This window comes from Podarcis vaucheri, assembly GCF_965113315.1.
Source record: "Podarcis vaucheri genome assembly, chromosome: 2".
In the NCBI taxonomy this organism is placed as follows: Eukaryota; Metazoa; Chordata; class Lepidosauria; order Squamata; family Lacertidae; genus Podarcis; species Podarcis vaucheri.
Window position 1 is genome coordinate 128,059,296 of NC_138760.1, and position 22,801 is coordinate 128,082,096.

The window sequence follows — 22,801 nt, forward strand, 5'->3', positions numbered from 1 at the left end:
CTTCCCGTGTTTGTTTGCTTATTATCCAGCTTTCTGGCAGCTAACAACACTGCAATATACCAGGAAATGATATATAATGAATTGAAAAGGATGTTTAAAATAACATTTGTGTTAAGTTGTGGGCGAACATATCAGACAACACAGCGATTCTTCAAACAGCTCTTGTTTATTCAGAGGCCAGAACAGAACTGAACTGAAGGGTTCAGTCAGCCTGCTTATATAGAGCTCCAGAACAACGTAACTGTAGCAACTTTCTAAAACTATCCAATCACTGAACGTCACTTTCAATCCTTCATTTGCATACAAACCATCCAATCACTGAACGTCACTTTCGACCCTTCATTTGCATACAAACTATCCAATCACTGAACGTCACTTTCGATCCTTCATTTGCATACAAACTATCCAATCAATGAATGTCACTTTCGATCCTTCATTTTCATAACTATCTACAGTATCCCCCTGCTGGCCCAGGGTGAGAACTTCAGTACATAACAATTTGTAAAAAAACAAACACCAGCAGCTTTTCTTTTGAGATTTATAGGGACAGAACTACCTAAATTGTACAGGAATTTATTCATGTATGCTGCTACAGCAGCAAGAATGCTACTTGCCCCAAAATGGAAAGAATCAGAAGTCCCAGCAAAGGAAGAATGGATACAAAAACTTATGGAATATGCAGAAATGGCAAAACTTGTCGGAAGAATAAGAAATCAAGATAACAAGCTTTTTATTTTAAAAAAATGGAAATGGTTTATTGAATATTTACAGAATATTTACAGATAAATTGCAAACAGATAAAAACATTGGGAGGGTTATTGTAATAACCTGCAGTTTCATACGAGTATATATTTAAAGTAGATAAATAAATGAGCAAATTAAACGAATTTGAATATGCAGAAGATATTAAAAAATAAATTTAAGGAACCGCAGAAAGAGGGAGAAGGAAGTCAAGTTTTGAAATGTTAAAATAACTGTAAAATTAATAAAATGTATAAATCTGAAAATCATAAATATTTTTTGTTAATAAACCACAATGCAATATACCATTATAAAAACAGGTGACTCTATTACAATTATTAAACAGGCCAAACTATTCCAAATGAAACAGAACAGCACAAAACAAAGGTGGTGGGTCTCAGAACAGCTCCACTGTTAGAGGTCAAGGTAAAGAGATGCAGGATAACTTTAAAAGGAGTTCAGAAAATTTCATATAAGATAAGGCTATCAGTAGCCACTAGCCATAATGTCTATGTCACCAGTCCATTATTGAAAACATCTGCCTCTGAAGACCAGCTACTGGGCATCAGAGAAGGGGAGACTGCTGTTGTGTTCAGGCCCTGTTTGTCGGCTTCTAGTTTGGCCTCATCCCGCAGCCTCTTCTTACTTTCTTCCGATTACACTGTTAATACCAAAAAACCCCACATCGACTTTTCCCCCCTGGGTGCGAGTCTTAGAATTTTCCTCCAGGTGCAAGTATGTTTAGGGCTATCCAGAAGCACTTCATCTCAAGCCAAGGCCTGTGACATTGAAAAAGAGTGAAAGACGAAGATATATCTTGGTTCCAGCCAAGCTGAAGGAATCCCCAGAGGACAAAACTGGGTTCAGAGCATGGATGTGCTCATTCTCCCTCTCTCTTGTTGTCCCAGAATCGCGTCCCCAAGATTGGTCATACTGCAAAGAGACAGATAAAACAGATACTTACAAAAAATAAATAAAAAATAAATAAATAACAGCGACATATTATCTATGGTAGTGTTTGAAGGACCCTTGTGTACATAAAATATTAAGAAATAAAGGAAAATTGGTACACTAGGTTGTAAGACAGTATTGGAAAGTATATTAAATGTAAGGTAATAATTATAAGTACATTCAAAATCACAAATATCAACTATATTGGGAAATGATGGGAAGTCTATATTTATTTTACTTCAGTTTGTTGTTGTTGTTTTATTTTATTTTATGTTGTTGTTGTTTAGTCGTTTAGTCGTGTCCCACTCTTCGTGACCCCATGGACCAGAGCACGCCAGGCACTCCTGTCTTCCACTGCCTCCCACAGTTTGCTCAGACTCATGTTTGTAGCTTCGAGAACACTGTCCAACCATCTCGTCCTCTGTCGTCCCCTTCTTCTTGTGCCCTCCATCTTTCCCAACATCAGGGTCTTTTCCAGGGAGTCTTCTCTTCTCATGTGGTGGCCAAAGTATTGGAGCCTCAACTTCATGATCTGTCCTTCCAGTGAGCACTCAGGGCTGATTTCCTTAAGAATGGATACGTTTGATCTTCTTGCAGTCCATGGGACTCTCAAGAGTCTCCTCCAGCACCATAATTCAAAAGCATCAATTCTTTGGTGATCAGCCTTCTTGATGGTCCAGCTCTCACTTCCATACATCACTACTGGGAAAACCATGGCTTTAACTATACGGACCTTTGTTGGCAAGGTGATGTCTCTGCTTTTTAAGATGCTGTCTAGGTTTGCCATCACCTTTCTCCCAAGGAGCAGGTGTCTTTTAATTTTGTGACTGCTGTCACCATCTGCAGTGATCATGGAACCCAAGAAAGTAAAATCTCTCACTGCCTCCATTTCTTCCCCTTCTATTTGCCAGGAGGTGATGGGACCAGTGGCCATGATCTTTGTTTTTTGATGTTGAGTTTCAGACCATATTTTGCACTCTCCTCTTTCACCCTCATTAAAAGGTTCTTTAATTCCTCCTCACTTTCTGCCATCAAGGTTGTGTCATCTGCATATCTGAGGTTGTTGATATTTCTTCTGGTGATCTTAATTCCGGCTTGGGATTCATCCAGTCCAGCCTTTCGCATGATGAGTTCTGCATATGAGTTAAATAACCAGGGAGACAATATACAGCCTTGCCGTACTCCTTTCCCAATTTTGAACCAATCAGTTGTTCCATATCCAGGTCTAACTGTAGCTTCTTGTCCCACATAGAGATTTCTCAGGAGATACCATTATATGATTTTAGCTTAGCTTATATCTAAGTGGAATTAGAAGATCAAATTAACATTCTAAGTTAAACTAATTTAAGAATATATATCTATATATTGTATGTATCTGTATGTGTGAAGTTAAATCTGTAATGACATTAATGAATTTCAATGAAGAATTTTTCATCAAAAAAAAAAAAAAGGAAATGGAAAAGAGAGAGAGAGAGAGAGAGAGAAAACAGGGAACATCCTGCAAAATGGAAATATATAATTGTATGTAAGTATAGATCTGAAATTATTGTTTATGGTGAACACTTTTCTATTTTCTAAAATTCCATTTTTAACTTTTCTTTTTTCTTCTATTTTTTTCCTTCCCTCCTTTTCTTTCTGAATATTGCTTTTTAGATGTATAAATAATTATGTTTATGTGTATATGTATGAGAGTTGTTTCTTAATTTCTTTACTTATTTGATATTCTTTTCTTTTGTACTCAATAAAATTTATTTTAAAAAAATTAATTTAAAAAAAAACAAAAAACACACACCAGGGAGCGTCTGCTGTGCATGGAGCCAAACAGATGAAACCAAAAGATTTCTCTTGGCAGAGAGAGGTGGGGAGGCAGGGGACCCCCAACCTAATCCTCAAATGACAGAGAAACCTACAGAATCTGCAATGTGGTCCTGCTTTGAGGGCTCCCCATTGACAAACCTGGTTGACCACTGTGGGGACAGGATGGGGGAATAGATGTGGCTGTTTCTTGTAACAAGTGCCATATTTTTCTGATGTAAAACTTTTTTAAAAAAATTAATACACAATATTTTAAGATTGGCTCATTAAGTCCTTGCATGGACCAGACTCAAGGGGAGACTTCCTACTCATGTTCTATGATTCTGTGGTTTCTATGTGCCTAGGTCATTTGGTTTCAAAATGGTGGGGGGCAGAGGCAGATTTAGGGGAGCATGCCCCCGGTACATCATAGTTGCAGAGTCTCGGGGGAACTGCAGGGGGTGCCACAACTATGATGTAGAATGGAAGGCGCAAGGCGGGTGGTGCCAAATTTTGATGTTGCACAGGGAGCCACTGAAATTTGAGACCCCAAGGTCCATCAAGTGCGGGGTGTGTGTTTGTGTGAATTTGATTGAGGAAACATGTAGTTGTGGCATAGCACCTCATCAAACTCTGGGAAGTGCTCCATTCCTTCGCTGTCTGAAAGCTGCGGCAGCACCACCAAAACCACAACCCAGCAGGAGGAAGTAGTGAGGGCCGAGGATCGGATGTGCTGACATTCTTCTATCCCACTGGGTTCTGAGTTCCTGTTTTTAAACCGCTTTGGGTCAACCTTAGTTCCAAAACTTTCCCTTCCCCAAACTGAAACTTCTGTACTGGTTGTCAGGATATTACCCACTTAAGTTCAAGGTTCTACTTCAAGTGGACAAATCCCTAAGCAGACCAGGTTACCCAAAGGACCATCTTATGTACCAGCCATATTCCTAGGATCAGCTGCAGAAGCCCTCCTTGCTGTCCCACAATATTATCTCATATTCATTTCATTTCTACTCAAACCAAAGTTTTCAGCAGAGCATCACCATTAACTTGGAACACTGTCCTCACATTTTGTCACCTGCTGGTAAAGTTTCTGTTTCTCCAGGTATCTTTAGATAATTAATTGGATTCAGTGTTGGCCATTTGTTAATATTGACTCAGTTAATTTCTAGGGGAGGGGGTGAACCATGCATTCATTTTCATTGCTCCCCTTTCAATGCCACCTCGGTGTGGTGGAGTGGTTAAGAGCAGTGGACTCGTAATCTGGTGAACCGGGTTCGCTTCCCTTCTCCTCCACATGCAGCTGCTGGGTGACCTTGGGCTAGTCACACTTCTCTCAAGTCTCTCAGCCCCACTCACCTCACAGAGTGTTTGTTGTGGGGGAAGAAGGGAAAGGAAATTGTTAGCCGCTTTGAGACTCCTTAGGATAGTGATAAAGTGGGATGTCAAATCTTCTTCTACACCCCCTTCATGCTGGCTCTGTTCTGCCAGCCTATTTCTGGCAAGCTCCACAGCCATGGTTAAAAGAAAACACATATCCCTCTTTCATTCCACACACCCCACTCTGTGTTATTCGATTTCTTACTCCAAAAACCATATTTCTGTTTTGGAATCAACTGCTCTGGCCAACCTAAAATGGAGAAAACATGGACTCCACCCCAAACGCAGAGAAGCTGACTTCTTGCACCGTTTAAGCAGGGGGTTTGGAATCCAACCAAGAGGGAAGAAGCTTCCCTTTAGAAATATAAACCAGGTAGGAAAAGAACATGGTCAACGGCAGTCTGAGTTTTTAGGTCCCACCTCAATCGCTGAGATCCTCTGGTAAGGCACGACTGGTAGTTCCAAGAGCTCCGGTTAACTGTAACTAGGACACTGCCCTGTTCCTAATTGTTTAAAGTTACTCTGAGTTACTTTTGCAAAAGAAGTGACAAATAACCTTAATAAGCAAAATAAAAGTAAGAATGCCCATAAAGGAACCATCCCCATCTTCTTTCAGAAGTCTCTTAAAAGCTATACCTTTTATGACAGGCCTTTGTTAACATGAATTTTCTCTTTCTAACCAATTGCCATCTAGTGATTTTTTTTATGGATACGTTGGCTTGTTTTGTTCTCTTGAAATGTTTTAAAGTGCAGATTATTAATATGTGAGTAAAGGTAAAGGTAAAGGTAAAGGGACACATGACTATTAGGTCTAGTCGTAGCCGACTCTGGGGTTGCGGCACTCATCTCGCTTTATTGGCCGAGGGAGCCGGCGTACAGCTTCTGGGTCATGTGGCCAGCATGACTAAGCCGCTTCTGGCGAACCAGAGCAGCACACGGAAACACCGTTTACCTTCCTGCCGGAGCGGTACCTATTTATCTACTTGCACTTTGACGTGCTTTCGAACTGCTAGGTTGGCAGGAGCAGGGACCGAGCAACGGGAGCTCACCCCGTTGTGGGGATTCGAACCGCTGATCTTCTGATTGGCAAGTCCTAGGCTCTGTGGTTTAACCCACAGCGCCACCCGCGTCCCTTAAACAGAACCCTTAAATGGGTTTTGCAGGTACAGTTTATTTGCAAAGATGATTTCACTGGAACAGCCTTAGTGAAAGACAGAATTGCTCTTCTTCACACACTTGCCCCTGCTTATCCCCACAAACTTACCCCCACTGGAGCTGCCAGACCCTTGTTTCTTAGCTGCAAAAGAGGGAATGGAGAAGGAGGTTAGTGTCTTTGGCTGGGTGAGCAAGGATGGGGGTGCTGGGATATTCTGTTCCACCTTAAGAACAGAGGTGTGGAATTGTTGTATGTCACATGTCTGTTTACACTCCAGCACAGCTTGCTGGGAACTTCCGTTTGTGTATAGCTTTTGCTTATGCTGTCTTGCTTTGGACACAAAGGAGATCGGACATGTTTTCCTTTTGTCCTGATGTATGTTGAATAAACTGCTTGTAAATCTGCTCACACAACTTCTCCTGCCACCTCTGTTGTGTAGCGTTTACTCTGCTGAGTAGCGTGCCCTAGCTTCTGAAGCTCGGGTTGCTGATGCTTCACTAAGGACTGAAGATCGCCCGGCACAGTGGCCGGTGGGCTGGAGCCAGCTGGGGGCCTGCCAATTGCCCCCATTTCCTTGGTCGCATGCCAACAACAGGGTTATGGGCCCAGATCCACGGCGCTTACACACCTCTCTCTCTCTCTCTCTCTCTCTCTCTCTCTCTCACACACACACACACACACACACGCCCTTCTCTGATAAGCTGTCTTACTGTTTTAGCCAGAGACAAAACCCGTGACAAATACACATATATGATAAGAGTTACAAACCTTTAAACTAATGCATCAGTGGCAGGGGAGATAAGCAGGGGAGGCCCAGCAGGGGAGAGCAGCAAAACTGCTCCCCAAAACTGTAAACCAAACAGATGCATCCTTCATAGAATGGAGAGTATCAGTAGGAAAGGGAATCACTTTAGCCCACAACCTGGTAGCAAATGCGGCCCCAAATATACTTACTGATGTGCACATAGATCCCAACACTCACAGCCACCAGGAGGAAGATTCCGCTCAGGATGCAGCCAATAATGATCCCCATGTGGGAGCCTAAAGTTGAATGGTGGGAGGGGAGGAAGAGGAGAATAATTGAAGGGAAACCAAGAAGAGTCTTTGCTTTTCATGGGAGGAAACCAAAGATGGCCACAGGACTTAGGAGCTCATGAAATTCAGAGAGGTTCAATGGTACAAAGGGGGAATAGTGAAGGATGGCCCATCCCACCCTTCTTCACCCACCCAGCTTTGCAAGAGTCCTTCCGGGGCTGGAGTGAAAGGTCATTCTCTCCCTACAGAGGGATGCCTTAATAAGGTTTTACTCATCAACATCTGGCGGACGCGTTCACCTTCAATATACTTCAATATACATAAAATATTTGTGAACATTCCAGGACATTGCAACCACCCGGGCTTATCAGGGGAAAGATGGCAGCCAACTTTTGCCAGTACTGTATACTTGAAGGAGCGGCTCCACCCCCATCGCTCAGCCCAGACACTGAGATCCAGCTCCGAGTGCCTTCTGGAGGTTCCCTTACTACGAGAAGTGAAGTTACAGGGAGCCAGGCAAAGGGTCATCTTGGTAATGGCACTCTCTATATGGAATGCCCTCCTATCAGATGTCAAGGAGATAAAGAACTACGTAACTTTTAAAGACATCTGAAGGCAGCCCTGTATTGAGATGTTTTTGATGTTTGACGAATTATTATGCTTTAATATGTGCTGGAAGCCGCCCAGAGTGGCTGGGGAAACTTGGCCAGATGGTCAGGGTATAAATAATAGAAGTATTATTATTTAGAATATATAAATCTGAGTTCAGGGCAGATTGGGCATGCTTCCATCCCATTCGTCTCCCCGCAATCTCTCACCAGGTTCTTCTGAGGGCACGTCCATAGGCTTCTGTAGGCCAATATGCTCCACATGGCACCAATAGTGGTTCCTGTCTTTGGGGTTGATCTTAATGCTGAGCCAGTTGTAGAAGGTTCCATCTGAGTTGGGGAGAACGCCCCCATGAACTGTATCCTGCCCAGAAGTCTCCCCATCCTTTCTCCAGGTAGAGTTGATCTCCTTGGGATAGAAGCCGTGGGCCCGGCAGATGAGAGTTTCCATGCCATCATTGTTTGGCTTCCTAGTTACCTTGACTACTGGGGGTTCTGCAAAAATGGCAGCACTTTAGTTAACACACGAGGCTATCCAGAGGCTGGCAGGACGAACACTGAACTATGCCCCACCCCAGAGATTACGATCTCAGGCCTAGAGCATCCCCAAGAGACACATTTCCATAGGAGCTATTGTACAAAGTAGCTTCCTTGCGATAAACACTTAAGTACCGCATTGGCACTCACAACCTCTGATTATTCCTAGAATGACAGGAATACAGCATTGTCCAAAAACAACTTCCCCAAGGAATTTGGTTGAATCTAAATTTATCAGACATAAAAAATTTCCCAATACAGAACTATCTAAACAGATAGTTGTTTATTTCCTTGACATCTGTTGGGAGGGTGTACCACAGGGAGGGCGCCACTACCAAGAAGGTCCTCTGCCTGGTTCCCTGTAACCTCACTTCTCGCAATGAGGGAACCGCCAGAAGGCCCTCGGAGCTGGACCTCAGTGTCCGGGCTGAACAATGGGAGTGGAGACGCTCCTTCAGGTATAGTGGGCCAAGGCAGATTAGGGCTTTAAAGGTCAGCACCAACACTTTGACTTGTGATCAAAAACGTACTGGGAGCCCATGTAGGTCTTTCAGGACCAGTGAAAAAGATTGCTGAGCCAAGAAACCAAGACATTAGTGTCATCAGTCCAGTCCGTTGGAACACTCTGCCAATAGAAATTTGGCAAGCACCTTCAAGTCCCAATTTTTAAATGCTTACTGAAAACATTTCTATGCCACATGGCTTATGCAGGCTATTAAGACTATAACCATCTGCAATAGTTAACGGATGTCTGGTTTTGACTGTTTAAATGTTTTATTGCATGGTTTTATAGTTTTATTACTGTAAACTGCTTGGAGATATTTGTTGTGACAAAGCAGTGTAGAAATATTTTTATAACTATCTAACCAATTAACCAAATGAAATATGCCATCTTCCCCCACCTCTGTTGCCCCCTCACCTTTCCGCAGCAGAGCCTCCTTTGCGTAGGCTTCATATTTCTGCAGCCATTCAATGAAAACCACCTCCACTAAGAACTTGAAACGTGGGATCATGGAACTGTCAGCCTCCCACATCCTCTCAATCACTTGGGCCACCGCATCTGCTGCAATCCAGGCATCAGCCTCCTTGTCAAGGCTGAGAAAGTCCCTCCCATCATAGCCAAACGTCCAATATGCTTCATTGCTCCCATGTGGACTCACCTCAGAGCCAACCATCATCTGCCAGGTATGAAAACCTGAAAAAGACACCCATGATGAGATCACAATGGGGGCATTAGAACAGGTGCAGACCACCCTCTCAAAAACAACAACAACCACTTTTCACCATCAGATCTCAAGCCCTATTTGGTTCTTCTAGATAGATTGAATCTCTCTGACAATGCTCCATTCATCACTATTTGTGCTTCTGGGTATTGATACAAAAGTCAGATCCAGTTGATAAATTCCACACCCAAATTGAAATATTCTAATACTTTAAGCGACTAAATCAATTCTACTCTATCAAATGCTTTTTCAGAAAAGCATGTGGTTGTTTGCTCCTATGTGTGATCCGTATTGTGTTTCTCAGTCTTCTAATACTTGTTGCAGGTTTCCTACCTTTCAACCTGCTTGATCTAAATTTATATATTTTACAATGATATCATTCAGCCTTATTGAATCAAAACTATCTTTGCTTAAATCATGGAAGAAATCAATCTGTTAATGCACGTGACTTCTGTTATTATTTGCAATAAGGGTTTTTCTATGTCATGAAGAAAGACCACCTGTATCCATTGAGCTGTATCCAGCTCAAGCTGTTGTCTAGTACCCTTCCATTGGTCATATATTTGTGGATCTCTATTTTGCTTATGTAGTCATTCCAAAGTGCTAACCTTATTTCTTAGAAGAGTCCCTTGTTGAAATATTATTTTTAAAAATCACTTTTTAAAAATAATTATGCCTCTTATATAGGCTTTGCCTGCATCCTATATAGGCCAAGTGACCTCCAGTCACAAGATCTACCAGGAAACGTAGATGTGTTCTCTGGTGGTAGTTATGCATATTATCCAATATAGCTGGATTGTTTACCTTGCCCACCTCCCCAGAAAAAAAACTTTCTTAAGCTCATCTCTCTCTCTGCCCTCTTCCCTCCCAACTAGCATTCAATGTGCATAGTATGTGGCGAATTCAAATCTCTTTCACCACCAGGGATGGGGGGGGGGGGTCAGTTCAGTTTAGTCCACTTCTATAGGTGAACCTACTTAAACTGCACTATCTCAAACAATATGATGGTCGCAACAGACTCATCCTTCAATTTTGCAGTTCTTCCAATTTTGCTATGGAGTTCTCCAGCCAAGTAATGTGAACAAAACTGCAACACCTGGACAAAGTGTGCATAAAAATGCATAAATTCATGAAATGGTCATAGAAAAATGCAATACATTTGGGGAAACTGAAAAAGGTTCATTGTTGGGGGGGATGTTGATGTATTAGGAGAAATTCACACTAAAATGTTAATAAGGACTTCCTTTTTAAGTGCAAACTGATGTAGAAACAAGAACTGAACTGAAATCGACAGATTCGACCCTTTCTTTCTTACATACACTCACCCTTGCTGTGGTTGTAGTACTGCCTTATGATACGGTGATAATTTTCAAACCACCGCTCACTGTCCTCCAAGACCTTGGTGTACCTGTCCCAGTACTCATGAATATCCTCCTTCAGCTTTTTAGCCCAGGAGACTTGAGGCACCCCCTCTTCTGTGTTGCTATCAAAGCGAGTGACGAGCTGGTCATCTGCATACCCCAAAGCAGTGAACTTGGGCATTGTCTGATCGGGTTCTGACACAGATATGTAGATAAGCTGGAACTTGTGGAAGGAGGAGCCTGGAGAGGAGAAAGAGGGGCAGAGTTCAAGCGATCTGTGAGGGAGGGACACTGCCATGGGCTCCACCACCATCCCAGAGGGTGAGGAGAAGTGGTGGCAGCGGCTTCCCGGTTCCAGAAAGATCTCAAGAGAGCCCTGCAAAATTTTGTGGGCTCTCGTGAGATCTTACCAGAGCCCAGAAACCAGAGCCCAGCCACACAACCCCAGTAAGTAAGCCCTTGGTGGGGGTGACAGTTTCCCATTCTGTCTGTAGTAGCAAAACAGGATGGGATGGGTTTCCTTCCGCCAGTGTCAGGGGCGGAGGAAGGGGGTGCTGTGGGAGCCCCGGGTGTCACCACTGAGGGAGGGTGACAAAATGCCAGGGGTCACTCACTGTGGGACCTGCAGTGCACCCAAGCCACGCATCTCTCCTGGGAGTGACGTGGTGGCTTTGGGTGCCCACAGGCTCCATGCTGCCCCAATAATAATAATAATAATAATAATAATAATAATAATAATAATAATTTATTATTTATACCCCGCCCATCTGGCTGGGCTTCCCCAGCCACTCTGGGCGGCTTCCAAAAGAATATTAAAATACTATAATACATCAAACATTAAAAGCTTCCCGAAACAGGGCTGCCTTCAGATGTCTTCTAAAAGCATGGTAGTAGTTGTTCTCTTTGACATCTGGTGGGAGGGCGTTCCACAGGGCGGGCGCCACTACCGAGAAGGCCCTCTGCCTGGTTCCCTGTAACTTGGCTTCTCGCAGTGAGGGAACCGCCAGAAGGCCCTCGGCGCTGGACCTCAGTGTCCGGGTAGAATGATGGGGTCCACCACAATGGTCCGCCCACCACCTCCCACTCAGCTGTAGGGGGGCTGAGTGGGAGGAGGCAGGCAGACTCCTTGGAGGCCCCGTGGCGCATCCTGCCCTGGCTCGCCCCTTCCCCACGGGAGGCTGCCCCTGTTGGGATGCATATCTGGGGAGACGGGGGCATTTGGCAGGCCCCTAGCTGGCTCCAGCATCAATCAGCGACTCAAGCCTCAGAAGCTGAGCGCGCTCTTATCAGCAGAGTGAACAACTTCTCACAACGGAAGTGGCGGACAGAGACATGTGTAAGCATTTTTACAGGCGTTTATTCAGCATAGTTCAGGAACAAAGGAAAAACATATCTGCTTCCCTTCGTGTCCGAGCAGACAGCAGTAAAGCAAAAGCAATACACAACGGAAGTTCCCAGCAGACTGTGCTGGAATGTAAACAGACATGTGACATACAACAATACACATATCTGTTCTAAAGGTGGAATGGAACTATACCCTAACAGCTCCACCCCTGGGCACAGGGCACACATGCCACCCCAGGCACCTGATCGAGAGAGAAGCAGAGAAGCTTTGGCTATCTAGACACTGGGTGGCATTTTGTTTGTTGACAGCTCTTTCTGGTTTACAGAACTAAAACTGTATGAGCACAGAAATCTGCTTATATGGGGCAGTTTTATTGGGATTCAGTTGCAAACCCACCCACCCCCATCTCAGGCACGTTTTGAAAGAAAACTATACAGTGGTACCTTGGGTTAAGAACTTAATCTGTTCTGGAGGTCTGTTCTTAACCTGAAACTGTTTTTAACCTGAAGCACAACTTTAGCTAATGAGGCCTCCTGCTGCCGCCGTGCCGCCGGAGCACAATTTCTGTTTTCATCCTGAAGCAAAGTTCTTAACCCGAGGTACTATTTCTGGGTTAGCGGAGTCTGCAACCTGAAACGTCTGTAACCTGAAGCGTCTGTAATCCGAGGTACCACTGTACTGAATAAAACAACTGTAAATGACAAGTGACAGAAATTTGGGGGCGCCATCTACTATTGTGCAGTTGATAGAGGAACATAGTTGTAGGTCTACATCTGTGTGAATTCTGCAATGAAAAGTGCACTATGTGGGGTGGATTTTACCCCAAGTGGCTGGGGGGAAACCGCAGGAGATTTGGCTGCACGCACCTGGGGAGCTTCTGTGGCTTGCTATGCCATGGCCCCCCTCCCATTCAGCTTCCTTTCAGGGTCAAACTGCAGTTAGGTTCAGCCAGCCTGCGGAACATCTGCCACTTTTATTTTGAGAGGAAAGCAGCCTCTCAGAAGCTGCAGGTGTTGCAAGGTGGTGGACGCAGTGTGCAGCAACGTCCCCTCCCCTCTCCTACTTCTACCTGAAGCAGAAGCTGAAAAAGAGCAAAAGGGGGGCGATTTTCCACCACCACCCCAGGCTGAGAAGCCCCTGAAACTTCCCCTAACCCTCCTCAACAGCAGTACCTCTGCTCTTTGTGGTGTGTGTGTGTGTGTGTGTGTGTGTATGTGTGTGTGTGTGTGTGTGTGGAACATGCAGGAAGGAAAAGAGAAGAGCTGCTCCTACTTCTTCTTTCTCCTGTCTTAAATGTGTGGTTATTTGTGCATCAACATACACCCCAGTTGCAAGGAAAATCAAAGGTCAGCACTGGCACAGTTATGTAAAAACTGAAAAGAGCCCAAATGGAAGCTGAAACCCACGGCCATCAGATTACAGAATCGTACCATTGTCGGAAAGGACACCCAAGGAATTGGGGAGCGGGGGAGAGATTGTAGGAATCACAGCTAAAGAATCCTTAACAGACAGCCATTCAATCTCTGCTTAAAAACTTCCAACAGAGGAGAGTCCAGCAACTTCCAAGGTAGTTTGCTCCATAATTGTTAAATGAAATCTTAATAATTCAGTTCCGAAGCTGGGCAACCCCTTTAACAAATAAAAATATGTTATTCATCAGGAAAGACGCTGTACAAACTTAATTCATTCCAGAGGTCTGTTCTTAACCTGAAACTGTTCTTAATTAGAGGCGTGCTTTTGCTAATGGTGCCTCTTGCTGTCGCCGTGCCACCAACACACAATTTCCATTCTCATCCTGGGGCAAAGTTCTCAATTCGAGGTAACTCTTCCAGGTTGGCGGAATTTGTAGCCTGAAGCCTTTGTAACCTGAGGCGTTTGTAACTTGAGGTAGAAGAAGAAGGAAGAAGAGTTTGGATTTGATATCCCACTTTATCACTACACTGAGGAGTCTTGAAGCGGCCAACATTATCCTTTCCCTTCCTCCCCCACAACAAACACTCTGTGAGGTGAGTGGGGCTGAGAGACTTCAGAGAAGTATGACTAGCCCAAGGTCACCCAGCAGCTGCATGTGGAGGAGCGGAGACGTGAACCCGGTTCACCAGATTACAAGTCTACCGCTCTTAACCACTACACCACACTGGCCACACTGGTACGACTGTACAAAGCAGAGGTGAAGTTTCAAGGGGAAGGAGTCCTGTTTTATATACTTTTGCTGAACCACAAGCTTCTAGGGAGCGGTTAACAATGACCACAGAGTCTGTTATAATGGACCTCCTCCCCTCCCCACTTCTCTCTCTCTCTCTCTCTCTCTCTCTCTCTCTCTCTCTCTCACACACACACACACACACACACACAACTGGTCCTGCTAGTTAGGGATGATGGGAGTTGTAGTCCAAAAACAGCTGGAGACCCAAGTTTGGGAAACCCTGCAGTCTGAAGGCACATTCTGAGCCCAGCCAAAAAGGCAGAGATTGCCGCACAACTACTAGGTAAAGGTAAAGGTAAAGGTACCCCTGCCCGAACGGGCCAGTCTTGACAGACTGTGGGGTTTGTGCGCCCATCTCACATCTATTGGCCGGGGGCCAGCGCTGTCCGGGGACACTTCCGGGTCACGTGGCCAGCGTGACATCGCTGCTCTGGCGAGCCAGAGCCGCACACGGAACGCCGTTTACCTTCCCGCTGGTAAGCGGTACCTATTTATCTACTTGCACCCGGAGGTGCTTTCGAACTGCTAGGTGGGCAGGCGCTGGGACCGAACAGCGGGAGCGCACCCCGCCGCGGGGATTCGAACCGCCGACCTTTCGATCGGCAAGCCCTAGGCGTTGAGGCTTTAGCCCACAGCGCCCCTGCAAAAGCGAAACTCCCCAGAGGCAGTTTCAAGCGAAGCATGAAACGTAAACTCTCCTGGGCAGTTACATTTTTGCATAAACTGAAAAGCTGGCAGGGCTCATTTCCCACTACTCTGAAATATTTAAATGCCTTGGCAAGAGCTCAGCCAGATGTGAGGAAGGTGTTTTGTGTGTGAGTGTCTGTCTGTCTGTCTGTCTCTCTCTCTCTCTCTCTCTCTCTCTCTGTGTGTGTGTGTGTGTGTGAGAGAGAGATGTTCAGTCCAGGTCCAGAATCCAATCAACACCAGATGAGTGGAGCAACGTGTGTTTGTGTTTACAGAGATAAAAGTATTGTGGGGTGGGAAACTCCTGTTTGTCAGAAGTTGTGTACTCTCCCTTTCCTATGGCAAAGCCTAAGGCTGGTGCTTCTTCTATACTTCTCCTGACAGCATGCACGACTTTGCAGCGCAAGGGATATTTTTTTTAAAAAAATTGCATCTAAAAGACAGTGGAATGGACTCGCTCTCCTTCCTTGGAGGTTTTTTAAGGCTTAAAATTTAAGCAGAGGTTGGAAGGCCATCTGTCATGGATGCATCAGCTGAGATTCCTGCTTGGCAGGGGGTTGGACTCGATGGCCCTTGTGGTCTATTCCAACTCTATGATTCTATGACCCCTGAGGTCCCTTCCAACTTTGCAATTCTATTATTCTATTTACAGATAGGTAGCCGTGTTGGTCTGCCATAGTCAAAATAAAAAAATTCCTTCCAGTAGCACCTTAAAGACCAACTAAGTTAGTTCTTGGTATGAGCTTTCATGTGGTATCTGAAGAAGTGTGCACGCACACAAAAGCTCATACCAAGAACTAACTTAGTTGGTCTTTAAGGTGCTACTGGAAGGAATTTTTTTATTTTGACTATTATTCTATGACACAAAGCTGATCAGCTGAAGATTTGGAAGCGGGCAAATTCCCCAAATATAGGCTTCCCCCCATGCAAGGCTAGCTTTTTTTTGTGGGAGGGGGGGAGTACGAGGCTCCAGAACGATAAGGAGTTTTTTTCTCGTGATGGCAACAGCAGGAACTGACCGGGAAGAGGGAGACTTATGTTAGGGATACGGTACAAGGTGATCAAATCCGCCTACCCTTACTGTGCCTCCAGTAAATGAGTAAATTGCCCGCTCGCAAATTCCTGTTGCGCGCGAGGCAGTTTAGCCTGCAAAGTCACTCACCGGCGCAGCCGCGCAGCAGAAAGTCAGCAGTCGCCACTAGGATGAAAACGCACCGCCGATGCAGCCGCGACTCCATCCTTCCTCGCCCTCTGCTCTCCTCCTCTGAAACCCGCTGAGTTGCGGCTGCTGGAATCCGTGGCAAAAACAACGATTGGAGGAGGGGAGGGGGAAACATTTCTACCAATCAGAAAAGCGTGTGCAGCGCGGAAAACGAAAGGAAAGTTTTTAGCGCTGAGCTCCTGTCTGGATTTCGAGGCGCAAGAGCGTGAGAAAAGGAGCTTGGCTCCTGAATCAGACCCAAAGCCCTTCTCAGGACCAGTGGCGTAGCGTGGGTTGTCAGCACCTGGGGCAAGGCAAGTAATTTGTGCCCCCTAACCCGTGGATTTGCGCCCCTAACCCGTGGATTTGCGCCCCCTAACCCTAACCCCTAGATGTTGCGCCCGGTGCGGCCGGCCCCCCCTGCACCCCCCACGCTACGCCACTGCTCAGGACAGTATTAAGAGCCTAAGAGGCCCTATGAACTTAAAAGTTTTTGGTGCCTCCATGTAATAATAATAATATGTTCACCTGCACCAAGTGGATTCTCCTTTCCAGGAAGCTTTTAAAGAGAAATTGGATGGCCATCTGTCATCAAGGGGTTGGACTACATGATCCTTGCTTTGCCTATATTTATTTACCTACGGAATTTATAGAGCTGCCCCATAGCAGAAGGACTCTAGGGAGGCAGTGGGGGTGTAGTGGTTAGAGTGTTGGCCTAGGACCTGGGAGATGATGATAATAATAATAAATGAATGAATGAATGAATGAATAAGTAATAAATAATTTTATTTATACCCCGCCCTCCCCAGCCAAGATCGGGCTCAGGGCGGCTAACACCAGGTATAAAAACAATTAATTAAAATACAACTTAAAAACAAGATTATTATTATTTATTTTTAATTTGCTTCTTATTGAAATTTCCACAAAAAAACAAAAGACATACAACAAAGGAAAAATAAACAGACAAAAATAAAAAAGAAAACACTCTTATTAATCACTTTTAAGTATCATCCACTTATTTACACAACGTTAACACACGTCTTGACCTACCTCCTATCCTGTTACGGTTTTCTTATATCTTTTCTTCTCCTGCAGTTTATAACTCTGTGATTTATGCATAGCAAGGTTTATGTTAGGTCTACTGTAGTTTTTAATTTGTTAAGTTACTTTCAATGTACTTGACAAATTTACTCCATTCTTCAATAAACTTTGTTTCTTTTTGATATCTAATTTTGTTTGTCATTCTTGCTAATTCTGCATATTCAAATAATTTTGTTTGCCAATCCATAATTGTGGGGGTCTCTGCTGATTTCTAATTTTGAGCTATCAATATCCTGGCTGCTGTTGTCGCATACTGAAATAAATTCTGGTCTTCTCTTTTAATTTCATCTCCGATTATTCCTAAGAGGAATGCCTCTGGTCTTTTTAAGAAGGTGTACCTAAAGATTTTTTTTAGTTCATTATATATGAGCTCCCAAATTTTTTAAATTTTTTAAATTTTGTCACATGCCCACCACATATGGTAGTCCAACCCCTTGATGACACACTAGAGAGCCAGTGTGGTGTAGTGGTTAAGAGCGGTAGTCTCGTAATCTGGGGAACCGGGTTCGCATCTCTGCTCCTCCACATGCAGCTGCTGGGTGACCTTGGGCCAGTCACACTTCTGTGAAGTCTCTCAGCCCCACTCACCTCACAGAGTGTTTGTTGTGGGGGAGGAAGGGAAAGGAGAATGTTAGCCGCTTTGAGACTCCTGAAGGGGAGTGAAAGGTGGGATATCAAATCCAAACTCTTCTTCTTCTTCTTCTTCTAAAAATCGCCTTCCTTCTGCTTACATCTCCAACACATTTTATTTCCACTTTTATACATTTTATCTAATTTTACCGGTGTGATGTACCAATGATACATCATTTTCTCCAAATTTTCTCTTAACGTGACACATACTGTAAATTTCATTCCTCTGTTCCATAACCTCTCCCACTTGTCATACTCTATGTTTAGAGTATAACTTAAAAACAATATTAAAGTACAACATTAAAATGCAGCCTCATTTCAGTAGAATCTCAAATCAAAAACTTTTTAGGGGATGAAAACGTCAAATCTTCACCAAGGCCAACTATCCAGACTGGTCCTACATGGGCCAGAAAAAAGCCAGGGAAGTCCCCAAATAGAAGTTCCATCACAGAAAAAAGCCAGGGGAAAGAAGGAAAAGGGGGGGTAAAGTTGATTCCAAGCCAAAGGTCTTGGATCCGGGTTCAAATCCTCACTGGGTCATGAAGCTCACGGGGTGACTTCGGAGTCAGTCACAGCCTCCTAACCAACCTCTCAGGGTTCTTTAACTGAAGCGGGGGTTATACCATGTACTTTTTGTAGAAAAAGGTGGGATATAAATGCAATAAGCTCGTCTGCTTACCTGCTTCAGAAAGCTGGAGGGGCCAGCAGGGTGGAGAGTCCCCAACGCAGCATCTAGAGAACTCTACATGGTCTCATTTGGGCCCACACCAGTTGCAAAATGCACCTGTCACATGGCTTATTTCTAAGACTGAGGATAGGTCAATGACCATTTGGGGTACAGGGAGCTGTTGGGAGTTGCTGGCCAGCAGTGGCCAACGCTGGTGATGGGGGAATCCAGAGTCGAAACAGTTTTGGATAAATCTGATGGAGAAACCACCCTGCTTCTGTTTTGAACCTTGGATTAGAATAATAGAATCATAGAATTGGATTAGAATACAGTGGTGCCCCGCAAGACGAATGCCTCGCAAGACGGAAAACTCGCTAGATGAAAGAGTTTTCCGTTTTGGAGGTGCTTCGCAAAACGAATCTCCTATGGGCTTGCTTCGCAAGACGAAAATGTCTTGCAAGTTCCTGCGGGTCCCCCCCCCTTTCTAAGCCGCTAAGCCGCTTATCAGCTGATCCGATCAGCAGATAAGCCGCTAAAAGCTGCTAATAGCGCTAATCCGCTAATCCTTCAATGGGCTTGCTTCACAAGACGAAAAAACCGCTAGACGAAGAGAATAACAGAACGGATACTTTTGTCTTGCGAGGCACCACTGTACAGTGGTACCTCAGGTTACAGACGCTTCAGGTTACAGACTCTGCTAACCCAGAAACAGTACCTCGGGTTAAGAACTTTTCTTCAGGATGAGAACAGAAATCACACAGCAGCGGTGTGGCGGCATCGGGAGGCCCCATTAGCTAAAGTGGTACCTCAGGTTAGGAACAGTTTCAGGTTAAGAATGGACCTCCGGAACGAATTAAGTTCTTAACCCGAGTTGCGCAGAATCGGTGAAATTGAATTTGCAGGTATCCTGCTTTCCTTTATAATTACCAAAACAACAGTGATTTGTTCCTCCTCTTCTTGGAGGAAGTTCAGTGGACTCCCCCCCACCCCATCCTGATTGTTTGCGTCTCAGTCCAACAATTATCAGAGGACACAGCAACATGAGGCAACTTCTTGCCCAGAAGAAGTTAAAAACCTCCAGTTTCGCTGAGACTGTAGCCTGAGATTTAGGAGAGTTGACAGGGACTATGACTATTTGAGGTGTCATAGAATCCCCTGAATTGAAATTGAATGCAGATTTCCAAAAAATAGCAAGGAGAGACAAGAAGGCCTTCTTAAACGAGCAATGCAAAGAAATAGAGGAAAACAATAGAATGGGAAAAACCAGAGATCTGTTCAAGAAAATTGGAGATATGAAAGGAACATTTCGTACAAAGATTACCATAATAAAGGACAAAAGTGGTAAGGACCTAACAGAAGCAGAAGACATCAAGAAGAGGTGGCAAGAATACACAGAGGAATTATACCAGAAATATATGGATGTCTCGTACACCCCAGGTAGTGTGGTTGCTGACCTTGAGCCAGACATCCTGGAGAGTGAAGTCAAATGGGCCTTAGAAAGCACTGCAAATAACAAGGCCAGTGGAAGTGATGGTATTCCAGCTGAACTATTTAAAATTTTAAAAGATGATGCTGTTAAGGTGCTACACTCAATATGCCAGCAAATTTGGAAAACTCAGCAGTGGCCAGAGGATTGGAGAAGATCAGTCTACATCCCAGTCCCAAAGAAGGGCAGTGCCAAAGAATGCTCCAACTACCGCACAATTGCACTCATTTCACACGCTAGCAAGGTTATGCTTAAAATGCTACAAGGCAGGCTCAAGCAGTATGTGGACCGAGAACTCCCAGAAGTGCAAGCTGGATTTAGAAGAGGCAGAGGAACCAGAGACCAAATTGCAAACATGCACTGGATTATGGAGAAAGTTAGAGAGTTCCAGAAGGACATTTACTTCTGCTTCATTGACTATGCAAAAGCCTTTGACTGTGTCAACCACAGCAACTATGGCAAGTTCTTAAAGAAATGGGAGTGCCTGATCACCTCATCTGTCTCCTGAGAAATCTCTATGTGGGACAAGAAGCTACAGTTAGAACTGGATATGGAACAACTGATTGGTTCAAAATTGGGAAAGGAGTACAGCAAGGCTGTATATTGTCACTTTATACTAAACCCAGCAACAATGCCTCTGGTTTTTTAGAAACTGAACTCCTAGATATCTTTTTAAGCTCTTCATGTTTCATAATCCAGAACTGTTTCAGCACTTTGCATCCCCACCACATATAATACATCGTCCCCACCTCTGTTTTGCATCTCCAACAGAATTTGATTTTTTTAATATACACCTTTGATAGCTTTACTGGGATGAGGTACCAGCAGTAAAACATCTTCATTATATTTTCCTTAAATACCACGCTGTAAAATTTATATCGGTTTTCCATAATTTTCCCCATCTGTCTAAATTAATTGTCTGGCCCAGCTCTTGTGACCATTTTATCATTGGTTCTTTTATTACCTCATCTTTCAGTTCCCATTCAAGGAGCAAGCTGTATATTTTTGATATTATTTTCCTATTTGGTTGCAGAAGTTCACTTTGTAATTTTGATGTTTTCTGTTCAAATCCTATTTTTTTTCTTGGTTAAAGATATGCAATACCTGGTGATATTGTAGCCAGCTGTTTTTTTTTTTGGTTTGCAACAGAAAAAACCAAATTGGAAACGGAGTTGTTAGACACTAAAGTTAAGAATATGTCTAAAATGTATAATTTGTTGTTGGAGTGGCATACAAAGGATGAACAAGTTAAATCGGTTATGATTGACTGGGCAAGAGATGTGGGACTGGAAGAGGCTATGGAGGAAAGGGGTTAAGTTCACTGCATGTACGATGTAAAAGGAAAATATTATGAAGAAGATGTATAGATGGTACTTAACCCCTGTAAAACTGGCAAAGATTTATCACAATAGTGATAACCTTTGTTGGAAATGTAAAGAAAAAGAAGGTACCGTATTTTTCGCTCTATAACACGCACCAGACCATAACACGCACATAGTTTTTAGATGAGGAAAACAAGGAAAAAAATACTCTAAACAAAACAGTGGATGTATGATTTTTGTGGTTCATGCTGTGGCCACAGACATGTGATCTGACAGTGAGTTTGGAGAAGCCCAATGCAAAAATCCTGAGGATCCACGTGGATCCATGTTTGTAACCACGGAGGAGGGAAGGAAGGGGAACCATGGATCCTCTGCTCACGACTGCAGCAGATCCCCCCCATCACCCACAGGCATTCCCTCCATAACACACACAGACATTTCCCCTTACTTTCTAGGAGGAAAAAAGTGAGTGTTATGGTGCAAAAAATACGGTACTTTTTCCATATGTGGTGGACTTGATAAATCGCGCTTTGCGCATGCACAGAAGCGCCAAATAGCAACCCGCGCATGCACAGATGCACTGCTGCGAGTTGCGAACGCTATGGGTTGCGAACGTGCATCCCGCGTGGATCATGTTTGCAACCTGAGCGTCCACTGTACTGGTCACAGGTATGAATCCAGTACAGAGCAAGCATGTAACTATGTATTTGGCTTCCGGCACAACTCACACATACCGCTCTGTTTATTGTTCTCCTTCCTAGCAACTATGCAAGTGTGGGGAGCAGGGAAGGTCCACCTATTTTTTTCTATGGCAGAGCAGCTTCCTTCACTATGCTTGTGGTGCTTCGCTTCAGGTCTGGGAGGGGAACCCAGTAAGGTATCTGGGAGAGCCATTGCCTGTCAGTGAGAAGCTGGATGAACTAGGTGAACCAAGAATCTGGCTCAGCGTAAGGCGGCTTCCGACCTTCCGACCACCATCTTGCAGCCTGCTTCCCCATTTACCTGCATCCCATCATGCCAACATTTCCTTTTGCTCACCTGAGAGCCCATGAACCAGTTGGGTGGGAATCAGTTTTGTTATTGTTGTTGTTGTTGCATCACGTTGCAACCAAATCAAAGTTTGTTTGTTTTTTAAATCAAGCAGTTTATAAATAAATAAATACATAAATTTAAAAAAGGTTGGCCGAAGCAACTTGTTTGTCGTCAGTTGTTTATTTTGTGTGCTATTTATTGATGGCAATTTCTTTTTTTCCCCAAGACATTGTATGGATATTTTGGTAGTATCTTTGATTATTGTGCTCTGTTTTTGAAGAGTTCTGCCACTAAAACGTTGAATACTATTTTTATGGACCTACACAATGATTTCTTCCAGA

The 22,801-nt window shown here is 44.1% G+C and overlaps 1 protein-coding gene across 1 annotated transcript; it reads right to left on the minus strand.

The window, feature by feature from the left end:
- Positions 1-106: 106 nt before the first annotated feature.
- On the minus strand, positions 107-16,312 carry LOC309527420 (major histocompatibility complex class I-related gene protein-like). Its single transcript, XM_082214272.1, has 7 exons — positions 16,184-16,312; positions 10,748-11,023; positions 9,119-9,394; positions 7,873-8,157; positions 6,974-7,060; positions 6,128-6,160; positions 107-1,674 (listed from the first exon to the last, which is right to left on the minus strand). The coding sequence occupies exons 1-7, from the start codon at positions 16,257-16,259 to the stop codon at positions 1,670-1,672; spliced, it is 1,038 nt and encodes a 345-aa protein (XP_082070398.1). The 5' UTR covers positions 16,260-16,312; the 3' UTR covers positions 107-1,669.
- Positions 16,313-22,801: the final 6,489 nt, after the last annotated feature.